Source organism: Xyrauchen texanus, chromosome 8, assembly GCF_025860055.1.
Source record: "Xyrauchen texanus isolate HMW12.3.18 chromosome 8, RBS_HiC_50CHRs, whole genome shotgun sequence".
NCBI lineage: Eukaryota > Metazoa > Chordata > Actinopteri > Cypriniformes > Catostomidae > Xyrauchen > Xyrauchen texanus.
The window spans coordinates 36,321,496-36,345,158 of NC_068283.1; the positions used below are offsets into that span (position 1 = coordinate 36,321,496).

General features: G+C 38.4%; 1 protein-coding gene across 1 annotated transcript in view; it reads right to left on the reverse strand.

The window, feature by feature from the left end:
* Nucleotides 1-2,298: 2,298 nt before the first annotated feature.
* Nucleotides 2,299-23,663, reverse strand: part of rapgefl1 (Rap guanine nucleotide exchange factor (GEF)-like 1) — a 58,196-nt gene continuing 36,831 nt past the window's right edge. The window contains exons 6-15 of the mRNA XM_052132468.1: nt 23,410-23,577; nt 23,093-23,190; nt 22,515-22,637; nt 21,118-21,296; nt 19,845-19,935; nt 19,246-19,296; nt 16,154-16,241; nt 11,469-11,533; nt 10,896-10,950; nt 2,299-4,549 (exon numbers count right to left, since the gene is read on the reverse strand). Coding sequence (XP_051988428.1) covers nt 4,425-4,549; nt 10,896-10,950; nt 11,469-11,533; nt 16,154-16,241; nt 19,246-19,296; nt 19,845-19,935; nt 21,118-21,296; nt 22,515-22,637; nt 23,093-23,190; nt 23,410-23,577 — 1,043 coding nt within the window. The 3' untranslated portion in view covers nt 2,299-4,424. The remainder of the gene's footprint in view (nt 4,550-10,895; nt 10,951-11,468; nt 11,534-16,153; nt 16,242-19,245; nt 19,297-19,844; nt 19,936-21,117; nt 21,297-22,514; nt 22,638-23,092; nt 23,191-23,409; nt 23,578-23,663) is intronic.

Genomic DNA, 23,663 nt, shown 5'->3' on the forward strand with positions numbered 1-23,663 from the left:
AAGTCAGCATAAAAGTAATCCATAAGACTCCAGATGTTTAACCAATGTCTTCTGAAGTGATCAAGAAGGTTTTGGTTTAGAAAATACCAAAATGGTACTCCCTTCACTGTAGCTCTTGCCATTGCAATCTCTATCATGATTTCAAGCTTGATTACATTTCCTAATGGTTGACACATGTGCAGACAGAGACAGCCCTTCTATCAAGGGGAGCCTTCAAGCTTAGTCTAAAATAGCATAAAGCTGGCTCTACACTAACAGACTTAGAACAACTTGAATTGGGTGGGGGTGTCAAACTTAATGACTGTTTTCACTAATCTTTCCCTCCTAGTCAGTGAGCCTGTCACATTTACAGATGGGAAGGTGTCACACTTAACAACTGCCATTGACTTTGTTCTGTGCCTTATCACTGCAGCATTAGTATACATATTAATTACAACCTGGCTACTCATAATTGTGATTGTATATTTAAATGGTTCCTTACCATGTACATTGAGTTCAGCAGCGATCTCCGAACACTTTTTTTCTTTTCATGGTCTGTCATATGATGACATGAGCTATGTCATACAAAAATACATGCTGACTCCATAGAGCAATAAACTTCTCTTCCAAATGCACCATCAATGAGCACTTTCCAGATGCTATGCTTTTTCTGCTGGTGCTACACTTGCTGATTTTTCCAATGATTTTCAGGTGTTAGCTTCATTAACATAATCACTGGCCAACCAGAGGGAGACAGAGTGCACATTGGCACCTCGCAGCGGGATGTGTTGATCGCTTGACTCTCTGAATGGCCAGCTGAGTTAATGCCTTGAAACACTGAAAATACACATCCGGCTTGCTTGAAATTATCAGTGGCTGTGGGTGGGGTGAAAACACACCACAAAGGCAGTGACCAATGAGCGCAGTTCATGTATAAAGTGTTCGTTTTTTTGCCAGAGGACGGAAGCGATTTTTTTTTTTTTATGTGACAGGCTCACTGACTAGGAGAGCAAAATGAAACAGTCATTAAGCGTGACACCCCCACCTAATTTGAGTTGTCCTGTGTCTGCTAGAGCCAGCTTAAGACACTCATCAATGAATTGACCGCCTGTCAGCAAATTTTCAACATGTTTTACAATAAACAATCCTTTTTGGAATAAATTATGTGTGGAGTTGTGGTGTGGGAACCAGGTGACAAGCCTTACCGCTCTCACTCTCCCGCAGACCGACACATGACCATTTTGCGTCAGGTAGGTGTCAGTTTGCAGCTCTCCCCATTAATTTGTGTGGCATCTGCAAACATGAATTACAACACACTAGTTGACTGTTATGCTCTCTCCTATGATAGAGCTGCGGAGGTTGCTATCTCAGTAATTACAATCTCTGGTGCTGAGCGCTTGATGGTGCTAGAAAGTGTAATCAAGCTTGGAATCATGATCACCAAGGAAACTGCAGATGTCAAGATTTACAGTGAAAAGTCTGTTGTCACCCAAAATTGATTAGACGTCTTCAGTGACATTGATTAAACTGTATGGATTGCCTTTATGCGGCCTTTATGTGCTTTTTGGAGCTTCAAAATGTTGTTCACCATTCACTTGCATTTTATAGACCTACAGAGCTAACAGATATTGTTCTAAAAATCTTAATTTGTGTTCTGCAGAAGAAAAAAGTCATAGGCATCTGGGATGGCATGAGGGTGGGTAAAAGATGCAAGAAGTTTCATTTTTGGGTGAACTATCCCTTTAAAGGGGTCATATAATGCCATTTTTGTACAAGGTAATATGAATCTTTAGGGTCTAAATGAAAACTTTGTAATATACTTTTATTAAAAATTCTCATTAGTATTTTAAGAAAACACTAATTTTACCTGCTCAAAAACAGCTCTGTTTTCAGCACACCGTTTCAGTGCATATGACTTTAAATGATAATGAGCTTTGGTCACCCCGCCCTTCTTAGCAAAACCAGCTTTATACTGACCCTCGTTTATAAAGCAGTCTGGTGAAAAATGATTCACAGCAAACATGAACGCATTGACGTTGCTCATGGGGAATATTCCCATCGTAAACAAAACTCAGCCACTGCGTCTTCAGCGGTTCAGATTTAGGAACATCAAAATGACTGCTGTGTTCAGTTATTACACCGAAGAACAGAATGCCACAATCGCTAGGCGCCATTCTGCTCCAGTGTATCAACAATGATGACGGACTATGATTGACAGCTCGCTCACGAGCGAGGGCGGTCTGTGTTGAAACACTGCTGTCAATCAACAATCCTGGGAGGCGTCCGACCGTGTGACGTCACACGGTCGAACGGCTCGATTTGAGGCAGGGGAAAATATATAAGGAGATTAAAACAAAAACACTGGATGGATTTTTATCATAATAGGATGGTTGTGTACAGGCACAGCCAACACACATTTCAGTACAATCAACTTGAAAAAGTGCATGTACCATTATATGACCCCTTTAAGTGATACTAAACCCCCATACACATTTCTAGATGTGTCTTGCTCATGAATAGTAAAAGAAAATCAACTTGACTCTATATGGCACAAGGGGTCCTGATAAGTCATTCAGGAGTTGCTTGATAAAAGCATCTGCACTATATACTTACTAGAAGCATTCTTTGGCCAGAAAGTTTTGTTTTTAAGCAATATAGAATTTAGTGTCATGTTTGCACCACATAAATGCATCTTATACACACACAGTTTTCTGAGGAAGAGTGTCTCACGTGCTCATCACAAGAGGCTTTATTTTAGATGCATCTTTGTCTCATATCAAGAAAGGGGGCAGAGCAGTTTTCCCTGCCCCGTCCTTCTGTCTTTCATTGGACATGTCTGAGTTTCAGAGAAACGCACTGTAAACACGGACTTCTGTACAAAACCAAAACAACAAGATAATACCCGCTTTGAAAATATCAAATTAAACAAATGAGAAAACTTTAACAAAATAACAGCAGAATTCAACTAAACTGCCTACAGTACATGCTGTACAATTCATCCATTGCAGACAAACTATGCAAAAAAACAAAACAAAAATAAAACCCTATGCAACCAAAACAGAGGATATGTACAAGTCATCTGTAATGGATAACAAATGATATCAAACGGAAACAACAAAACCAGCGAATATGCTATACAATTCTTTCATCGCAAAGCCACAGACTCTGTCCGGGTCGTCGCCTTTTAAACTGTACACGTACAATTGTTTCTTAGATTTACAAAACAAATGTTCTTCTTGAGAGTCCATCTCATAGCTCTTACATAAAATAGAGTCATATTCATATTTATTTATTTAGCTATTTACATGATATATGTACACTGCAGCCTTACAGGCAGTCTCACGTATGACCTCAGGAGGAGATCCTGAGAGAGTCCAATCCAAGACAAGTCATCCCATTTAGAGTTTTTCACCTGATCTGAGCCCGTTTTGTCTTTTTAACTTATAAAAGCTCAGGAGAAAATTTGGGTGCAAATAAGCTGATTCTTATCCAGTCACAAAATGTATTTTTCCCATTAGAATGAAAGTATACTATAGGCCCTTTCAACATAACTCGAGGGCATACTGATAAAAAAAAGTGCTCGCCCATGTTAGGTTCTACATTTGAAACTAGGTTGGGCCAACAGAAATGATCCATATTACCAGTATAGTAAAGGTTTCTAATATAGTTATGAGAGGTTCTGTCAAAGCTTCACAAATACTGCATGTGGTCACTTGTTTTTGGTCTGTTATCAATCTTCAATAAGTGAGGAGAGTGACCAGTCTTGTTTGGCTTCTGTTAAGATAAATCTCTTCCTTATTATCATTCTATATTAACCAGGATAATGAGAATATCCTGTACGTAGGAGCTGGTCTTGGATTTGGGACTCATTTGATGGCTGGGGATCCATTTGTTTTATACAGAACACTAACATCTAATGACCGCAACCAAGATGCACAGGGTTGCAGTAAGTGCCAATGTTGGTGGTGGAGGAGGGAAGACCGAAAGTCAAAGTTCAAGAGGTTAGATTGTCTGATGTTTGAGGGGGCCAAGTAAGGATTGAATGGCCAAAACGCAGTCTATGTTTCTGATGGCCTGGATGCAAAATTGAACAGATTAAACGTATGCCGGTGACCCGGATGGGTGTCAATTTGGTTAAGTCCAACTGATGGCAGTGCAATCAGGACAGTTTTCCTTTCAGTCGTAAACAGCACCAAAAAAAAAGGTGGAAACTAAACCCAGACCCTTATGGGCGGACATAATTAACTCTGACACAGATTCACTCAAATCACAATTCACACCATGAACAATTCTCCTTGTTCAATGATTAGGAGGTGGAGCCTGAGATGATTGACAACCCAACAGGGTTGATCTGCAAAAATGAAGAATGAAAGGTGGGTGTCTGGGGGTTATTGAAAGAATCAAGAGGGTTTTGTAGATATGGCTTGTAGGTACGCTTAGTCCCTTCACATGTCTTTTGGCTCCAGCTTGCTGGACATCTCAAAGAGCAGGTTCTGATTGTCGATGACCTGCAGCTGCCGAACATACGCTTTCGTCTGGAGATGAGAAAGGGACGGCTCTGCTTCCATTGCTGTGAGAGAAAATGAAAGAGAAGCAAAAGATATCCATTAAAGCTATTGAACGATTTTTTCTCCCCCAGCACAAAGTGGCCGAGATGGTTCATTTATAATTTTTATGGTGATTTTTTTTCTCCTTTTTGACTTTTTACAGCCTGTTGTCACTGTATCTTTTCTTTATATGGGAAAAAATATTATTCTGCTAAATGACCCCCTTGTGTTTTCCAAAGAAGAAACCTTAGCGGTTTTCAATGCACTTTACACCGTGACTCATTCACCCATTCAGACACACACACACCAATGATGGCAGAGTGCATGCAAGGTGCTAGCCTGCCATTGGGGGCAACTTGGGGTTCAGTGTCTTAACCAAAGGACACTTTGGCATGTGGAGTCATGTGGGCCGGGAATCAAACCACCAACCCTGCGATTAGTGGCCAACCCGCTCTACCACTTGAGCCACAGCTGCCCAATATGCCCATATGGGTTTAAATCGATATGAGGTTGAGTATATTCTCATATCATATTCATATTAATTTTATTTTTCTCAGCATCCTCCAATAACAGAGAAGCATCTGCACCGATTAAGAGTGATAAAAAGTGATACTTTGGCTGACCACATGATGGAGTGCTAGAGTTGAGATACCACCATGCATACAGTATGCAAGCACACGCATGTCCAGCTGACTTAACTTTAGAGATACAGCATCCATTCTGTTGCTAAGACACACTCTCCAAAAAGAAAGTGAGTAGAAAAACTACAAGAGGGAGGAAGGAAAACAGCTCTTTTCAGTAGCTATGAATAGCTTCACATTGTGCAGGATAAAAATTCAGCTGTCACTCAAGTTATGGTGGCAAGACTGATGCAGCTGCAGGTTAACACAGATCCAAGACCAACCTCCACTAATCTTCCTCCACCAACTGTACCCTTAGTTTGCTCTTTCATATCATTTTTCAGTTATGTTTCATTTAAAGCTGCACTACATAAGACGTTTTGGGTTACAATGAACTAAAAGTCCATTATTGAGTGAGTTCATAAAAGCGTTCAAACAGAGCGGACAGTTTAAAATGGCACCTAAAAGACACTAAAGGACCGAAGTAGTTCCGCATGAATGTGTCCTCATTTCAAGTTGTAATACTGTACCGATTTCATAGCACTGTAATGTTTATATTGCATATTTCTGCATAATATTTAGATTTTTAATAAAGTATATTTCATCCCCGAAATTATTGAATCCTCGTTTTATGTTTTTATGTTACAGTCTTATTGTTTGCAGTGTACAGACGTACTATTGTAATATTACAGTTCACTTGCATTGTCCACTGAGGCTGTAGATTGTGATATAAAACTGTAGTGTCTTGAATTATACTCAAATCAGTCATATCATGAGTTTTACATCTTAAATTGTGCAATACAGATATTATTGTGTACTGCATAAACACTTGAATAATCATATTAATATATGTTTATCTTCCTCAAAGCAAACAATATCTTGATTATAAATGTTTAAATGGATAACATGATATCAACATGAAAAGTACACACAGTTTTGTGGTCCGTTCTGAATAAAGCAGCGGCTCATTTTAGCTTATCGCAGGCCCATTCGGCATGTTTCGCCACTGACCCACCGGCCCGCTCAGTTCTCCCGATGGCCAGTCCGCCCCTGATCGACCCAAAAGTGCATCGGCCCACCGAGAAAATGCCCGGTATGCCAGATTACCAGTCCAGCCCTGACAGGAGTGCAGAAACACCACTTGCATTTAAAGTTGCTTGCAATTTTAACTTTTAACCACAGATGTCACTAGAGAGCCCAAAGTTCCATAGTGCAGATTTAACTTTTAAAGGAATAAAAAGGCACCATCCTTTGGACAAGATGTTAAACTGAGGTCCTGAAACTCTGTGGTCATTAAAAATCCCAGGACACTTCTCGAAAAAGAGTAAGGGTGTAACCCTGGTGTCCTGGCCAAATTTTCCCCATTGGCCCTTATCAATCATGGCTTCCTAATAATCCCCATCCACTAATTGTCTCTATAAGTCTACTCTCTCCTCTCCACCAATAGCTGGCGTGTGGTGAGCGTACTGGCGCACTATGGTTGCCGTCGCATCATCCAGGTGGATGCTGCACACTGGAGGTGGTTTAGGAATGTCCCCTGTTCACATTGTGAACTGTTCGCTTTGAGTGTAGTGTCAGAAAAGCTCTATACAAATGTAATGTTCATTCATTCATTATTCACTTACCCTGATGCCATCCCAGATGTGTATGACTGTGTTTCTTCAGCAGAAAACAAATAGAAGAAGATAGAGCTCTGTCAGGTCCTTATAATGCAAGTACATGGGTGCCAGCACATTTGATGGTACAAAAGTCACATTTAGGTAGCATAAAATTGATCCATGTGACTCCAGTCAATCAATGAATGTCTTCGGAAGCAAATCGATATGCTTGTGTAAACAATAAATAAATAATGAAAATGTTATTAACTTTTAAAACGCACTTCCAGTTGAAGCATCACGTCATGCGAGAGATCATCCATTTTTAACAGCATCAGAGCCCTGCATGGAAGCGCCGATTTAAAGACAAAAATGTTTTGATTATCGACTTGTTTCTTACATAAACCTTTCGATTAGCTTCAGAAGACATTCACTGATCGACTGGAGTCGCATGGATTACTTTTATGCTGCCTAAATGTGACTTTTGGACCGTCAAAGTGCTGGCACCCGAGTCCTAGCATGATTAAGACCTGCCAGAGCTCTATCTTCTAAAAATCTTTGTGTTCTGCTGAAGAAAGATGGGATGGCATCAGAGTAAGTGAATAATGAGAGAATTTTCATTTTTGGGTGAACTACAACTATTCTTTTAAGTATCATTTATGTCTCGGATGTTTCTCCTAAACTTCCTTAGGAGAAATAAACAGAGACAAAAGAGACAATTGTTAGCATACAGTAAGAATATAAAGCTATCAAATTAATGTGGAGAGCATCACTCAGATAATTTGGTGTTGGTATAATTTTATGAGAAATACTCATAATGAAATATCAGAATTTTGAATGCAGGTTTATTATCTAAAAGTATCAAATTCGAAAACAGTTTAAGACTTTGTTACAATCTTTTCTGAAACTCTAAAGGAGGCATTTGAGATTAGATTTCCAGAGTCTTTTCCAGAGAAGCAGGAAACTTCAGCAAAAGTACAGACCTATGAAATGAATGTGGACAGCATAGCTCAGCATGGGTTACATGACACGTTACCGGATTTGTGGCATAATGTTGATTACCACAAAAAATGACTTTGTCCCTCCTCTTTAAAAAAGCACTACAATGAAAGTGAATGGGGCCAATATTTGGAGGGTTTAAAGGCAGAAATTTGAAGCTCATATTTTTATAAAAGTAATTAAATTAATTCTTCTGTTAAAACCTGTTTTATTTGAGCTGTAAAGTTGTTTACATTGTTATATTTACAGTCATTTTAGGGTTTAAGGGTTTACCTTACATCACCATGGCAACAAAGTTATAAAATTGGCTATAACTTTACACAGACAAAGATTAGGTTAGAAGCAACTATACCACACAAAAATCATGTTAACATGCATATTATTTATGTCTTGTGGCTAAACCTTTGAAAAAGTGAATATTTTAACATTCAAAAATTGCCCCCATTCACTTCTATTGGAAGTGCCTCACTTTAACCCAGATTTTTGCTTTTTTTAAAGAAAAGAAGGGGCATTTCTTTTTAAGGTAATCAACATTATGTAAATACTGTTGATTGAGCGTAACTTATTGAACCTGGAATATTCCTTCACCCTTACAAAAATCATATCAATTACAAAAAAGTTCATGGCAATTTTTCCGCAAATTCGCCACCGATCATTTTCACATGCAAATGAGCTTTGCGGCAAACTTGTGGTAAAATGTCTATTGCTGCCAAAGGTTTGCTGCAGGTTTACCACTATCAGTGAAGAGCTGCAAACTTCTGGCAAACATTTGTGGTGAATCACAAGCTCATTTGCATGTCAAAATAATGAGTGGCAAATTTGCAGAAATTTTATGGCAAGTTTGCAGATAGTTTGCCATAACTCTACATTTTCTGTAAGGGTAAACACAATCAGTGTAAGATCGTGCACATAAACGCACTCATTGGTGATTTTATTCCCCTAAACTCAGTGTTCCAGCGTTGAGCTGTGGCATCCTTCCTTCAACACTTTGACAGCAGGAGTGCATTAGAGACATTTCTATTATCCGAGCCTCTCGACCAAAGTTAATCCCTAATATCAGGGAAATGGTAGGAGGAGCTATGCATGGTCTGAGTAATGTCAATGGCTGCTATTTGTCCATTTAAATGAATGCCTTCTGGCCTGTGCTTGTCACAAAATGAGCCTAGCCACCCAATAGAAATGTAATTGAAGGAAAGAATATCACGTAGCATGAGCGCAAATCAGTCAAAGATAAATACAAATGGGGTTTAGAATATGCAACGATAATGACAATGTCCGTATTTCAATGCATCTTAATGAAAATACGCCACAGATAGAAAAAATGTTATTGTTTTAAAAAGGCTACTACAACGCATCAGACTGAAAAAGTGTCCTGTGCTTGTCTGAGCATCAATCCCTCTAATGGAAATGAATGAGTGCAATCCACTCAGGTAGATGGAGGGGGAAGGAGCCCTGATAATTACAGCTCTTATTCAGAGGTAGAAACAGCTAAATAAGTGCACTGATGCACTGAGACCTGCTGCTATACCCCAATATACCATAAGATACAGCATAGTGACTAAATAAGAGAACAAAGACCCTAAGATGATAAAATAATAGTTATTTTCTTAGCGAGTCATTTCAAAACCAAAGCATGCTGTAGAAAATCAATCATGTTCTTAAAATACATGTGCAGGATATTCGGAAAACAGCTAAAATACAAGAGTTTGAATCTGAAAACATAGACCTTATTCATAGCAGCGCCATCTTTTTTTAAAGAAAAAAGTTTTATGGTAATCAACATTATGTAACATATACTAACTATAACGATGTTATAAAAATACTGTAATAGTCACTATGGAGAAAACTTTCTGCATTCCAAACATCTTAATCAAATCTCTTTAATAAATCTTCTCTAAAGCAATTTTAACAACTGCATTCATTTGTTTTTCTGTTTATAAATTGATGATCACATAAACAGGGTTGAAAATTATCGCAATAATGACAAAATTATGCATGCCAACCTCTAAACACACAGCACCATGGAGAGGAAGGAAAAGAGAAATAATTTGCAGGGTGTAATGGTGCAGAGTATTTAAAGGCAAGGCAGGCCATGCAGAATATGAATCGATGGTTGCGTGGGTGTGTACCGAGTCATGGCTTTTCAACATTGCACAACCTCATGGTAGCCATGGAAACCATGTTTTGTTTGCATGACCTAGGTCATCTAGACTCCAAAACACTACACAGTGAAACTACTAGCCACAAAAAAATGTAGAGTAGATGTACTGTAGTTTTGTTTTAATGATCAAAGACCAATTTCAAGAACATCAAATCGTGTTCCTGAACCACAGGAGAAACCCCCTATTGAAAGACCAGCATATGTTTTGGATGCTGTTCTCCAGCATGGGATTCTGCTGGTATGCTGGTGTCCCATGATCAACTAGCTTCATCAAAATGAAGCATTTTATGCTGGTGAACAACATGAACACCAACTGCACCAGCTAGACCAGCGGCGAATATGTATAAACCAGCTCGGACCAGCATGGAAATTTGTGCTGGTCTAATCTGCTCTTTTCAGCAGGGAAAATCTCTAAAGCCCCCAAAACTGGTCTAAGATGAGTGCAAAAGGCACCTCAACCATATTCTGAACAGATAATGGCAGTATAAAGACTAATAATGAACAAGTCATTGCGTGTTTAAGCAAAAGCAAAGTAGCACAGGCTGTTTGTCTGCGAGCATAAACGTTTTGAAGCACTGCCCAGCTGTTGCATGTGCTTGTGATGGGTGTGTCACATGCTGGGTGTGTGAGAGTGTGTGTGTGTGTGTGTGTGTGTGTGTGTGTGTGTGTGTGTGTGTGTGTGTGTGTGTTTTGAAGTGGTGCCCCATGACTTGTGGCCCTCAAAGCTGTGCTGGCCTAAACAAATGGGCTGTGGAAGGGTAGAGCAGCACTCTCTTAGAACTAACATACGCAGACAGTGTGTGTGTGTGTGTGTGTGTGTGTGTGTGTGTACTGTAGGTATGTCCTTATGTCAGTGGGTGGAGACATGTTCTAGTTTTCACTAATCATTTTTGACAGGCCAATGACTGTCTGTCTGAGGGTGTACACATGGGCTTGTGTGTGTGTCTGTAAGTGAATGTCTGTGTATGTGTGTGTATGGAGATAAATACTGTACCTAGCTGGGTGCTCCTATACCGCCTGATACTTCGAACCATCTCGGCCACTTTGTGCTGGGGAGAAAGAGAGAAAGAGAGAGATATTTGTATGACACGCACTCCATTATTGGTGTAAAGTAACAAAATAATGTACCTGCAGCACTAACTAGCCATAAGTATATCTTCGATTGGTTAAAACCTTTGTATACATGACAGTTCACTCACGGACAAGAAACACACTCACGGATACTACACTATTCTACAGTCATAGTTACTTAGCTGTGCATTGGGGACAAAATTATCCTCAGAAATGAGCTAAATCAGGCATTTTATATGTCAAACAAAATCTGAGAAAACCTTCTTTTGAGGCTGACCTCAAAAATAAACATGATTCATAAAGTAAATGTTTTTGTAATGAATTAAGTTTAAAAAGGTTTCATTAAAGGTACAGTTAGGGTCTCTAGTAAATCAAATTGAGATTTATATAAAAACAATATAAGTTTAAAGTACGTCCTCATTTAGCTAGATCAGCATAAGTGCGTGTGTGGGTGTGTGTGAGCAGAGCATTACTTCCTTAATATGTGCCAACTCACCATCTTTTCGAAATTAACCAGTTCCCCATGGAAACTCTTACAGCTCTCATGGAGGAAGGTCAGATCTGCAGAGAGAGGGATAGAGAGAGAGAGAGAGAGTGAATGCATAATAAAGGGAGCAGTTATGTAATGACATGTCATGCCATCATTCGTTCAGCCAGACGTCATCTTTCTTGCAGAGCTGAAGCTTGACATTCACACGCAAGGATAAAGAAAAAAAGAGAAGGTGAAGTGAACAGTCGTCATGTCATGATCGGTGGTCTATCCATCCCGGGGACGGGTCTGATGGAAGAGAGAATGGATTCAAAAGTGAAAGAGAGAACTGGAGAAAGGAAGAGTGGCAGGAGTAACATGAGACAAAAGGAAAACGTTAGCGACACTAAATGCATTTACGAGGCATATGCTGAATTTAGGACATTAAACAATTTTATTTTTACTTTAATTTTATTCAAAATAAATGTTTCATTTAATAATATGTATTATATTATAATAATATTAGATGATTATTATATATGTAATATATAATTATATATTAATTATATTATTATATTTTAATATACTATTACTATATTATTAATAATATTATTTAATTATATTATATATTTATTATTATATATTTAATAATATTATAAAAGTTATAATATATAACTTTTTATTAATAATTAATTTGTTTTACTTTCATTGCTTATTTTATTGTATAATATATTTTATAATACTATAATACAATTATAATATATTTATTGTACTTTATTATTAGATTTTATTATATAAATTGCATATGTAAAGTATGTGCATTAAATATGTATGCAAGTGTATGAAATATTACTCATGCCTAAATGTAAATTATGTTTTTTTTTACTATGTGAATAAAGAAACTTGAATCTTGAGGGGGTATAGCTAACTTCCTGACCTGCTTCTCTGAAGTCTGATGTGGTTTTAGCAAATCACCAAACATTAAAAATGCAACACGTGTCACATTTCGCCCTGCCACTACAAAAATATATTGCAAACAACCTCTCCAGCTCTTTCAAGGTCACTACTTTAGTCTCTAAACTCTGGTATGGCCGCGCATCATTTAGTTGATCTGTAACATATTTGAGAGTATTATTCCAAATTTTTAGGCAGAAAAGAAAATGTACTCATATGCACTCCTGGTGAGTTCCCATCAAACAGACTTTGGGATTTCAGCTCAGAGCACATTTCTAGACAAAAACAACACCGTTTGTCTTCTTATAACACCATTCCTACATCTTTATCCCAGCAGCTTCAGTCCAATTTACACTTTCATTTTAGCCGCTCTCATATTTGCCAGGGGTCTCATGACATTGCAATAATGTTAAACATCGGGGACTCAGAATCACCAGAAAATGAATGACTACATTCGGATGAGTGGTATAACATCTTTATTGCTTTTCAGTAAGATTATACCAGATATTCCTGAATGTTTGGAGATATAAACATATAATTGTGGGTGGTAGTGTTTGCACTAATTAGCTCTGGTTGCATACTGCAAGTTTGACAAATATTGTCAAATATTATCAAATATCGAAATATGCATATTACAGTAAATAGTACATGTATACTGCATACTGAATTTATTTCACTTGTAGAAAGTTTATAGAATACTTTAAAGCACAAGTGCAATCTCAACACCAGTATAAGCAACGCAAACAGAATTAACTTCATATGCCAGATCTAAGCCATATCCGATTCGTGAAAGAGTCGCACTATTTTTACGTGATTCAAATTGTTTGTAAAACACTCATCTGAAACTTTTTTAGTTTTTAAATCACTCATGTGAAATGCAAAAATGGACATCTGGAAACACTTTTGATTAATGAATCGAATTAATCCCGAGAGACTCTAGCCAGGTCTCCTAAGCAACCAAATTGGCCCAGTTGCTAGGGAAGGTAGAGTCACATGTGGTAACCTCCTTGTGGTCACTATAATGTGGTTCTCGCTCTCGGTGGGGCACGTGGTGAGTTGTGTGTGGATACCACGGTAATATACTCAACATGCCACGTGATAAGATGTGCGGATTGACAGTCTCAGATGCGGAGGCAACTGAGATTTGTCCTCTGCCATCCGGATTGTGGCGAATCACTACGCCACCATGAGGACTTAGAGCGCATTGGGAATTGGGCATTCCAAATTGGGAAAGGGAAGGGGAAATGTTTTTTGAATTGATCAGTGAATCCTTTTTTTTAACAAGTTCACTAAAGGGAACCATATGATCAACCCAATTTGCTCAAATATATCTGACTTCCCAACACTACTAAACCTGCATTCATCCTTCTATAGCCAAACTCTACAGCTTATGTTTTAACAGTCTGTGTGAAACTTATTCTGCACTATATTCCAGACTGTAACACATAGCACTGCTCTGCAAAGAGTTTGATTCTCAACTGACAGGCTTGAGTCATGAACACCTACAGGGAAGGAGACAGACACTAGAAAGACTCAACAGACATGAAAGAGAGAGGAAACAGACAGCACATAGAATAGAGCAGCTGCCTATGGATGTGTGTGTGTGTGTGTGTGTGTGTGTGTGTGTGTGTGTGTGTGTGTGTGTGTGTGTGTGTGTGTGTGTGTGTGTACATTGTTGAGGACACGTGTACATTACTATACTATGCAACAATGGTTTTTATAGGTAGGATTTATTTGTAAACAATAGAAGTCTATGGTATATCCTAATTTAGATAGCTAGATAAACACAAAGTCTGTCGATGTAACATTTTAATTTAGTGCCATTAATTATATAAAAAAATTAACTAACAATTAATCATGCCTCTTGAACAATATGTAAATTCTGTAATAAAAGTACGTATTTTCCTACCATCAGAATTATTCAAGCTTGAAGTCCAAGTACAGTAACTGTAACGAGTCAGCAGGGGGCAGTCAGCGCACCTCAACAAACCTCACAAGCAACACAGCCACAGAATGAAAGTCAGGCACCGCTACGTGTTCTTGACAGCCGGACAGATCACAACAGAATGCAGGGATCGCGAGTTGCTATTTTCAACGACAACTACTTTTAATTTGACACAAGTTAAAACGCAGCATTATCGATGCTGAAAACCAGCGACATGCTCTGAAGGCGTCCGTCAAGCACATACTTACTGTACATTGACGACTATTAAACATAGTGCCAACAAACATAAGAAGAACACGTCCTGTGAGAACAGGGCAGATTGACGAATTCAATTGCAAAATTGAGTGTCGTGGACTGTAGGCTTATGCTCAGTTATATGGGAATAAATGAAACAGTAGTATGTTGACTTCTAAAGCCACTTTTTGTGTTATCAATCAATGCTTTACACTGCCACAATAATGCAATATATTTCAATCTGAATTGTTATATACATAATAATTATAATTATTTTAATTATTATGTATTATTTATATAGAATTATCTTTATTTAGACCAAGTAAATACATTTGCAAAATGCAAAAGTTTTGTATGATGTTAGGTTTAGAGGTAAGGGAATAGAAATATCATTAGCTCAGTATAAAATTGTGTGTGAGTTCATCTCATTTACTTTTATGGTTTACTTTTTAAGTTTGCCTAGAGGCTTCAGTGTAATTATATAAGTGTGTGTGTGTGTGTGTGTGTACATTTCAGAAAACAATATGTACATATATTAAAAAATTTAATGAGCAGCAGCAACTGTGTGTGTGTGTGTGTGTGTGTGTGTGTGTGTGTGCTGTGTGTTGTTTAGTGGTGTATGTTGGGCCCTGCAGGGGGTCAGCAGTCCACTGTATACAGAGGCTGCAAAACAGAGGGGTTTTAATTAACCAGGCGGGGTCTTTTAGACTGACTTTGAATCAAACAGCAAAGAGGCAGCCACGGCAGGAGGGGACTTTATAGGAACACATATGGACAACAGCTGGGGGAAGACTGAAACCACTCTGTAGTGCTACTGTAATGTGTGTGTGTGTGTGTGTGTGTGTGTGTGTGTGTGTGTGTGTGTGTGTGTGTGTGTGTGTGCGTGCGTGTGTGTGTGTGTGTGTGTGTTTTTGTGATTTACGAGGACAATTTTGTAAGTTACAAATTAGTAATTACAAGGGTATTATGCTATAAATGTGATTTATGAGGACATTGCTAGTGTCCCCATAATTCAAATTGCTTTAAAATCATACTAAACAATGTTTTATTGAAAAAGTAAAAATGCAGAAGGTTTTCTGTGAGGGTTAGGTTTAGGGGTTGTGTTAGTTTTAGGGGTTGTGTTAGGTTTAGGGGATATAATCTATAGTTTATACAGTATAAAAGTCATTATGTCTATGGAAAGTCCTCATAATGATAGGTAGACCAACATGAGTGTGTGTGTGTGTGTGTGTGTGTGTGTGTGTGTGTGTGTGTGTGTGTGGCGTGTATTTATCACTTTGTGGGGACCAAATGTCCCCATAAGGATAGTAAAACCCGAAATTTTTGACCTTGTGGGGACATTTTGTCGGTCCCCATGAGGAAAACAGCTTATAAATCATACTAAATTATGTTTTTTGAAAAGGTAAAAATGCAGAAGGTTTTCTGTGAGGGTTAGGTTTAGGGGTAGGGTTAGGTTTAGGGAATAGAATATAAAGTTTGTACAGTATAAAAACCATTATGTCTATGGAAAGTCCCCATAAAACATGGAAACACAACATGTGTGTGTGTGTGTGTGTGTGTGTGTGTGTGTGAGACTCACCCTTTAGCAGCAGTGGAGTGAATGGTATGAGTGGGGCTCTAAGGCTGGCTAGAAGGTCTCTGTAAGACTTGTGGTTCCTGGATGGGTCCTGTATCAAACACAAAAATTATCATCAAAAATAATTCTGAAAAAGTCGGGACAGTTTGAAAAATGCTAATTAAATAAAAAAGGAGTGATTTGTAAATTATATTCACTCTTTGCTATAATGAAAGCCCTACAACTAAATATTATATGATGTTTTCCTTGTGAATTTCATTGTTTTCTGAAAATGTACAGTAATTTAAAATCAGATGATTGCAACCCACTCCAAAATGTTGGGACAGTCGAGTGTTTACCACTGTGAAACATCACCATCTAATAATACTTATTAAGCATTTGGGCACTGAAGACATAAGTTTGTTAAGTTTAGAAAGTGGAAATTTCCCCCATTCATCCATTATTTATGACTTTAGCTGCACAATTGTACAGGGTCTTTGTTGCCTTATGGTGTGCTTCAAAATTGGAGACAGGTCAGGACTGTGGGCAGGCCAATCTAACACTCACACTCTCTGCTTACACAACCATGCACTAGAAATCTGGGCAGTATGTGTTTTGAAGTTGTCCAACTAGAAAATGCAGGGACTTACCCAGAAAAGACGGTGCTGGATTGCAGTATATGTTGCTCCAAAATTTGTACATATCTGTCTGCATTCATGGTGTTCTCACAGATGTGCGAGTTACCCATGCCACTGGCACTGGCACACCCCTGACCCATACAGACACTGGCTTTTGGACTTGACGCTGATAACAGCTTGGATGGTAATTTTCCTCTTTGGCCCGGATAACACAACACATTTTTTGACTCACCTGACCAAAAAACATGGTTCCACTGTTCTACTTTCCATCTAAAATGAGACTGAGCTCAGAGAAGTTGCTTCTGGACAGTGTTGATGTAGGGCTTCTCCTTTGCATAGTAAAATCTTAACTTGCATCTGTGGAGGCAGCGGTGAGTGATGTTGACTAACAAAAATGTTCAAAAGTTATTCCAAGCCCATGTTCATGATATCCATTACAGATGAATGATGTTTTTTAAGAGTGATGTTTGAGGGATCAGAGATCATGCGCATTCAGAAATGGTTTTCGTCTTGTCCTTTACGCACCGAGATTTGACCAGATTCTTTGAATCTTTGAACTATATTGTGCAATGTAGAGGGTGAAATGCCCAAAATCCTTCCAATTAGTCTTTGGGGAACATTGTTCTCATAGTGCTGTTTTATTTGCTGAAGCATCTGTTGGCAAATTGACTCAAATGATCCTTGCTCTTGAAGGACTAGGCTGTTTTTGGAGGCTCCTTGTATACTATGACATGATTGCCTTACAATGTTTCAAATCGCCTTGTTATTTCAACTCATAAAAGTTTTATTATTCTTAAATTGCCCCCTGTCTCATCTTTTTTTGGAGTGTGTAGCATTCATCTGATTTTAAATTTTCAAACAAATAATGAAATTCACAAGGTAAAACATCATATAATGTATAGTTGTAGTGCTTTCAATATAGCAAAGGGTGAATATAATTGACAAATCACTCCTTTTAGTTATTATTAGCATCTCTTATATTGTATATATATATATATACACTCACCTAAAGGATTATTAGGAACACCAGTTCAATTTCTCATTAATGCAATTATCTAATCAACCAATCACACATGGCAGTTGCTTCAATGCATTTAGGGGTGTGGTCCTGGTCAAGACAATCTCCTGAACTCCAAACTGAATGTCAGAATGGGAAAGAAAGGTGATTTAAGCAATTTTGAGGGTGGCATGGTTGTTGGTGCCAGACGGGCCGGTCTGAGTATTTCACAATCTGCTCAGTTACTGGGATTTTCACGCACAACCATTTCTAGGGTTTACAAAGAATGGTGTGAAAAGGGAAAAACATCCAGTATGCGGCAGTCCTGTGGGCGAAAATGCCTTGTTGATGCTAGAGGTCTGAGGAGAATGGGCCGACTGATTCAAGCTGATAGAAGAGCAACTTTGACTGAAATAACCACTCGTTACAACCGAGGTATGCAGCAAAGCATTTGTGAAGCCACAACACGCACAACCTTGAGGTGGATGGGCTACAACAGCAGAAGACCCCACCGGGTACCACTCATCTCCACTACAAATAGGAAAAAGAGGCTACAATTTGCAAGAGCTCACCAAAATTGGACAGTTGAAGACTGGAAAAATGTTGCCTGGTCTGATGAGTCTCGATTTATGTTGAGACATTCAGATGGTAGAGTCAGAATTTGGCATAAACAGAATGAGAACATGGATCCATCATGCCTTGTTACCACTGTGCAGGCTGGTGGTGGTGGTGTAATGGTGTGGGGATGTTTTCTTGGCACACTTTAGGCCCCTTAGTGCCAATTGGGCATTGTTTAAATGCCACGGCCTACCTGAGCATTGTTTCTGACCATGTCCATCCCTTTATGGCCACCATGTACCCATCCTCTGATGGCTACTTCCAGCAGGATAATGCACCATGTCACAAAGCTCGAATAATTTCAAATTGGTTTCTTGAACATGACAATGAGTTCACTGTACTAAAATGGCCCCCACAGTCACCAGATCTCAACCCAATAGAGCATCTTTGGGATGTGGTGGAACAGGAGCTTCGTGCCCTGGATGTGCATCCCACAAATCTCCATCAACTGCAAGATGCTATCCTATCAATATGGGCCAATATTTCTAAAGAATGCTTTCAGCACCTTGTTGAATCAATGCCACGTAGAATTAAGGCAGTTCTGAAGGCGAAAGGGGGTCAAACACAGTGTTAGTATGGTGTTCCTAATATTCCTTTAGGTGAGTGTATATATATATGAGTATCAACTTTGTTTGAGATGTTTCTGCTAATTTTTTTGGGAGAAATAAAATAGAAACAAATGAGACCGCTATGAAATGCAGTAAGAGTATAGAGCTGAAACTCTAATGGAGATCCAGATGACTGGTGTCAGGAGAAAAATCTGAAGCAAGATACTTAAGCAAAATTCTGCATTTGATCTCCATTTAATGTCATTGTTTTCTAAGAGAAATTATATGAGATTTTTACATTGATTAAACACTTACTGCAATACTCTCAAACTGCTGAAATTGCTTCCGGAACTTTCCTGGTAAACCCTGCCAAAACAACGACACACACACAATCAGGAAGTGACATATTTCACATATTAGCTGGGTTTCCATCCATTTCTATTTGACCCCAATTTCTGTATAAGTGACGATTTTGTTCTCTTAACCTTGCACGACCCCGCGTCCACATGTGTGGACGTTGTATTTTGGCTTTGCTATACACAACGCATAATTTAAACAAATTAATACTGTTCACAAGACATTACACTGCCATTTAAATTTTATTCACACGTTTTTATTGCGATATTCTTATTTTTCATATAAATTAAATTAGCAAATTGGATGACATCCTGTTTATTGACTGTTTAGAATAAAATTTTAATTTGCGTTAAATTTACTGGTGGACATGGAAATATTTCCTCTAAAAAAGCACTGCTAATTCAGTGCTATTGCTATGACAACATGTGCTAATAGCCTCCTGCCAGGAATAACACTTGACGGTTCTTAGGAACGGAGTGTATGCAGAGGTGCTAAAGAGTGTGTGCGTGACCGTTTGCGAGAAAGTATTAAGGAAAGTGAGAAACAAATGTACTCACTTCCCAGGTGAGACGTAGGCGGCTGACTGCAGGGTTGTCCAGTCCCAAAACCACTGCCAGAAAAGACAGCAGATCCTGCTGCTGTTTACATCTAAAACATACATACAACTGTTAAAGCACACAACATTTTAATGCACAAACCTAATACATAATGTGACCATTTTTGAATGCACTATTTTTATTTTAGCATAAAGAGACAATTTAGTCTTACATAAACATTTCAAAGAGATTGTTCACCCCAAAATGAAAATTCTCATGATTTACTCACCCTCATGCCATTTTAGTTGTGTATGATTTTCTATCTTCTGCAGAACACAAATTTAAAAGAATATCTCGGCTCTGTACAATGCAATTGAATGGTGCAAAAGTCGCATAAGGTCAGCGTAAAAGTAGTCCATACGACTCCGATGGTTAAATCCTTATCTGCTAAAGCGATATGATAGGTGTGGGTGAGAAACAGATCGATATTTAAGTTCTTTTTTTACTATAAATGTCCACATTTACTGCCATATTCCTCTTCATCTGTTTTTTTGGTGATTTGTATTCTTCATGCATATTGCCACCTACTGGTCACAGCTGGTCAAAGATTGAGATATTTGGTTAAAAAAAGACTGTTTCTCACCCAAACTTATCATATCGTTTCAGAAGACATGGATTTACCCACTGGAATATTAAGAATTATTTTTATGCTGACTTTGTGATTTTTGTAGATTCAAAGTTTTGGTCACCATTCACTTGCATTGTGAGGACATAAAGAGCTGAGATATTATTCTAATAAACTTTGTTTGTGTTCTGCAGAAGAAAGAAAGTCATACACATCTGGGATGCCATGAGTGTGAGTAAATGATGAGAGAATTTCCATTTTTGGGTATAATATTCCTTTAAACCTCAAAATAAAAAGGCTGTTTTTGCATCTGTACCTTTAAGACTATTTTGTGCTTAGCTAACCACTTTGCATATGAAATGAATAGCAACACCTCCTCCAAATTGTTAAATACTGAATATGCACTGTAGTTTAAACCTGGGCAGTCATATGTGACATCAAATCTGACATCAATACCACAATTTCTGGATGACTAATTTTTGCACTTAAGTTTCAATTAATTATTTGGGTGGCCTGGGGTGGGAGCTTTGCGTTGTGAATGCTAGAGTACATCTATACAGTATATTATTCCACAAGAACATGGAAAATCCTGTTTCCCATACCTGTCCGCTTCTATAAGCAGTTTTAGATCACTCAAACATTTTCCTCATAAATCACATGCATACTCACAAGGCTGCGATCTTTATAAACTTGCGCAGTAGTTGTATCCTTTTCGGAAGCGACTGGCACTGCAAGATCTCCGTGGCGACCCAGTGCTGTACCTCACTGCATCGCTGTAGTATCAGTTCCAGGTTGAGGGGGCGCCAGCGAGCCTGTTCCCCATGGAACACGTAACATACAAACTCCACCTGTTTAAACAGACCCAAATACAACAAAATCAAACACGAACAGGAACAAAGGCAGAGGTAAAATATTACCTAACATCAAAGTGTTTTTGTTTTATACATGGACTTTGCTTTGCGACGGGCCTTGAACTTAAAGCCTATTTCCTGATCCACAGGTAAAGCCTTTAAAGGAATAGTTACGTACAAAAATGAAAATTCTCTCATTATTTACTCACCCTCATGCCATCCCAAATGTGTATGACTTTCTTTTCTTCTGCAGAACTCAAGCAAATATTTAGAAAAAATGTCTTGACCAAAACTATGAAGCTCAAAAAGCACATAAAGGCAGCATAAAAGTAATACATACGAAACGACTCCAGTGGTTTTACTCATGTCTTCTAAAGTGAACCAGTCAATTCAGTGTGAGAACAGACCAAAATACTTTTGACTACATTTCAAGCAGTCTCCTTGGCAATCGTGATTTCAAGCTTGATTACACGTCCTAGCGAATGTGTCAAGCACTAGGAAGTGTAATCGAGCTTGAAATCATAATCGTGCCTAGAGATTGCAAGGGCAAGATGTACAAAGATTACTTTTATGCTGCCTTTATGTGCTTTTTGTAGCTTCAAAGATTTGGTCACCATTTACTTACATTGTATGAAACTAAATCTTTGTTTGTTTTCAGCAGAAGAAAGAAAGTCATACACATCTGGGATGCCATGAGGGTGAGTAAATGATGAGATATTTTTATTTTAGGGTGAACTATCCCTTTAAACAGCATAAAAAACAAGGATTTTCAATTGAAACTGCAAAGTATACCATATACCAATTAAAACGGCATAGCAACAAATTAAGATTTTGCTTTAATTCAGAATGAAACTGTGGCATAAAAAGATATTAAAATCACAAATCTTTTTTTGAAAAAATCACGTATAAAAACCACAAACATTTAAAAACCTAAGTTACAAAAAATACAATAATTAAACGCCAGTTATTATAAAAGTTTCATGAAGAGGCCGCAGGGCATTTGTACTTATAAATCTTTCTTCTGCTCTTTTAAGTAGTTCTAATTCTGCCAATTAAACATTTTTTTAATATTTTAGAAGCAGGTTGATAATCATTTGTTAAATACTTTAATATTTTCTGTGTATTGCAACAAAGTAGTTTTAAAAAAGTCTGTGAAAATCTATGTGAGTGAAACAGTGCTGGATACTGATAGTTTGGGGGCTGTAGTGTCCAGACCTCGTGTACACAGCTGAAGAGTTCCCAGTCGAACACAACAAGCTGATTGGCCACTTCCTCTGCGCTCATGTCATGGAGTTTGCTGTCGCCTGGCGACCAATGGATCTCCTCTGGGAGAGGTATCTAAATTACACAAGTATGAGGGTGAGAACAGGGCTTTGTCCACCATAGACATTGAGGGGTACACTATTTAGAAAAGTGGTCAATGAGGGTTTTCACTGATGTTTACATATGGTCCCCCTTGTAATGTATATTTGGTTACATCCAAAGAACCTTCTTTTATCATTATCTACTGTATTATTTTCACAGTGAAGCTGGACTGTCTTGTACAGCTTTATTTCAGATTTGTTCTAAATGGCTGGAACTCTCTGTTTGACTTGTGAAAGGATTAAAAACATTGAGGCACAACTTCCAGTCCTTTCGGTGTGTAGTTGAAAGAAACCAGAGACAAAAGATTTTGATGCCAGTTCAATGCTTTCTAAACCCCTAGTGTAAGCTTTTAACTCTATTGTATTATACAGTGTTTACCAAATAACAATCATAAACTAGATTGGTAAAACGGTCCCCGCGATTCTCACCAGGCTCTCCAGCTCTGAGGGCTCACAGGCGAATAGGTGGGTGTTGACGCCCAGGGTGGTGAAAACTGCCTCATCACTGGGACGGAACACAGCCTTCTCTGAACAAACACAGATTAGATTGTGATGTTAAAGCGGATGAACGGATTCAACCCCAAACTTGTTGTGTCTCCAAACATTGACACTTCCCACACCAAGGTTGAGGTTTGGATCATAATATACTGTCTTGGCTTTTCAAAACCTTTACAAATTATGCTGTATTTGGAGTTTTATTGCACAAGGAGAGATTCAATTTTCTGTGGATCTTTGAGCACTCTTACCCCCAGATGAGGTGACGGCCACCAGTACGAGGTTGGCAGGTTGGGTCGGCTGATCCTCGCTATACTGGAGCTTCTCTCTCACCAGAGCCAAGATCTCTCCAACGCGGCACGACAGACGACTTCGAATAGTCACGTATGAGTGATCTGGCGTGTACACCCTGCAGAAGACTGAAAAAGAGCCAGAGTCAACCCAGCTTTCTTAACAGCTAACATACAGTATACTTTATGCTCAATTTATTGATAATCTGTCACAA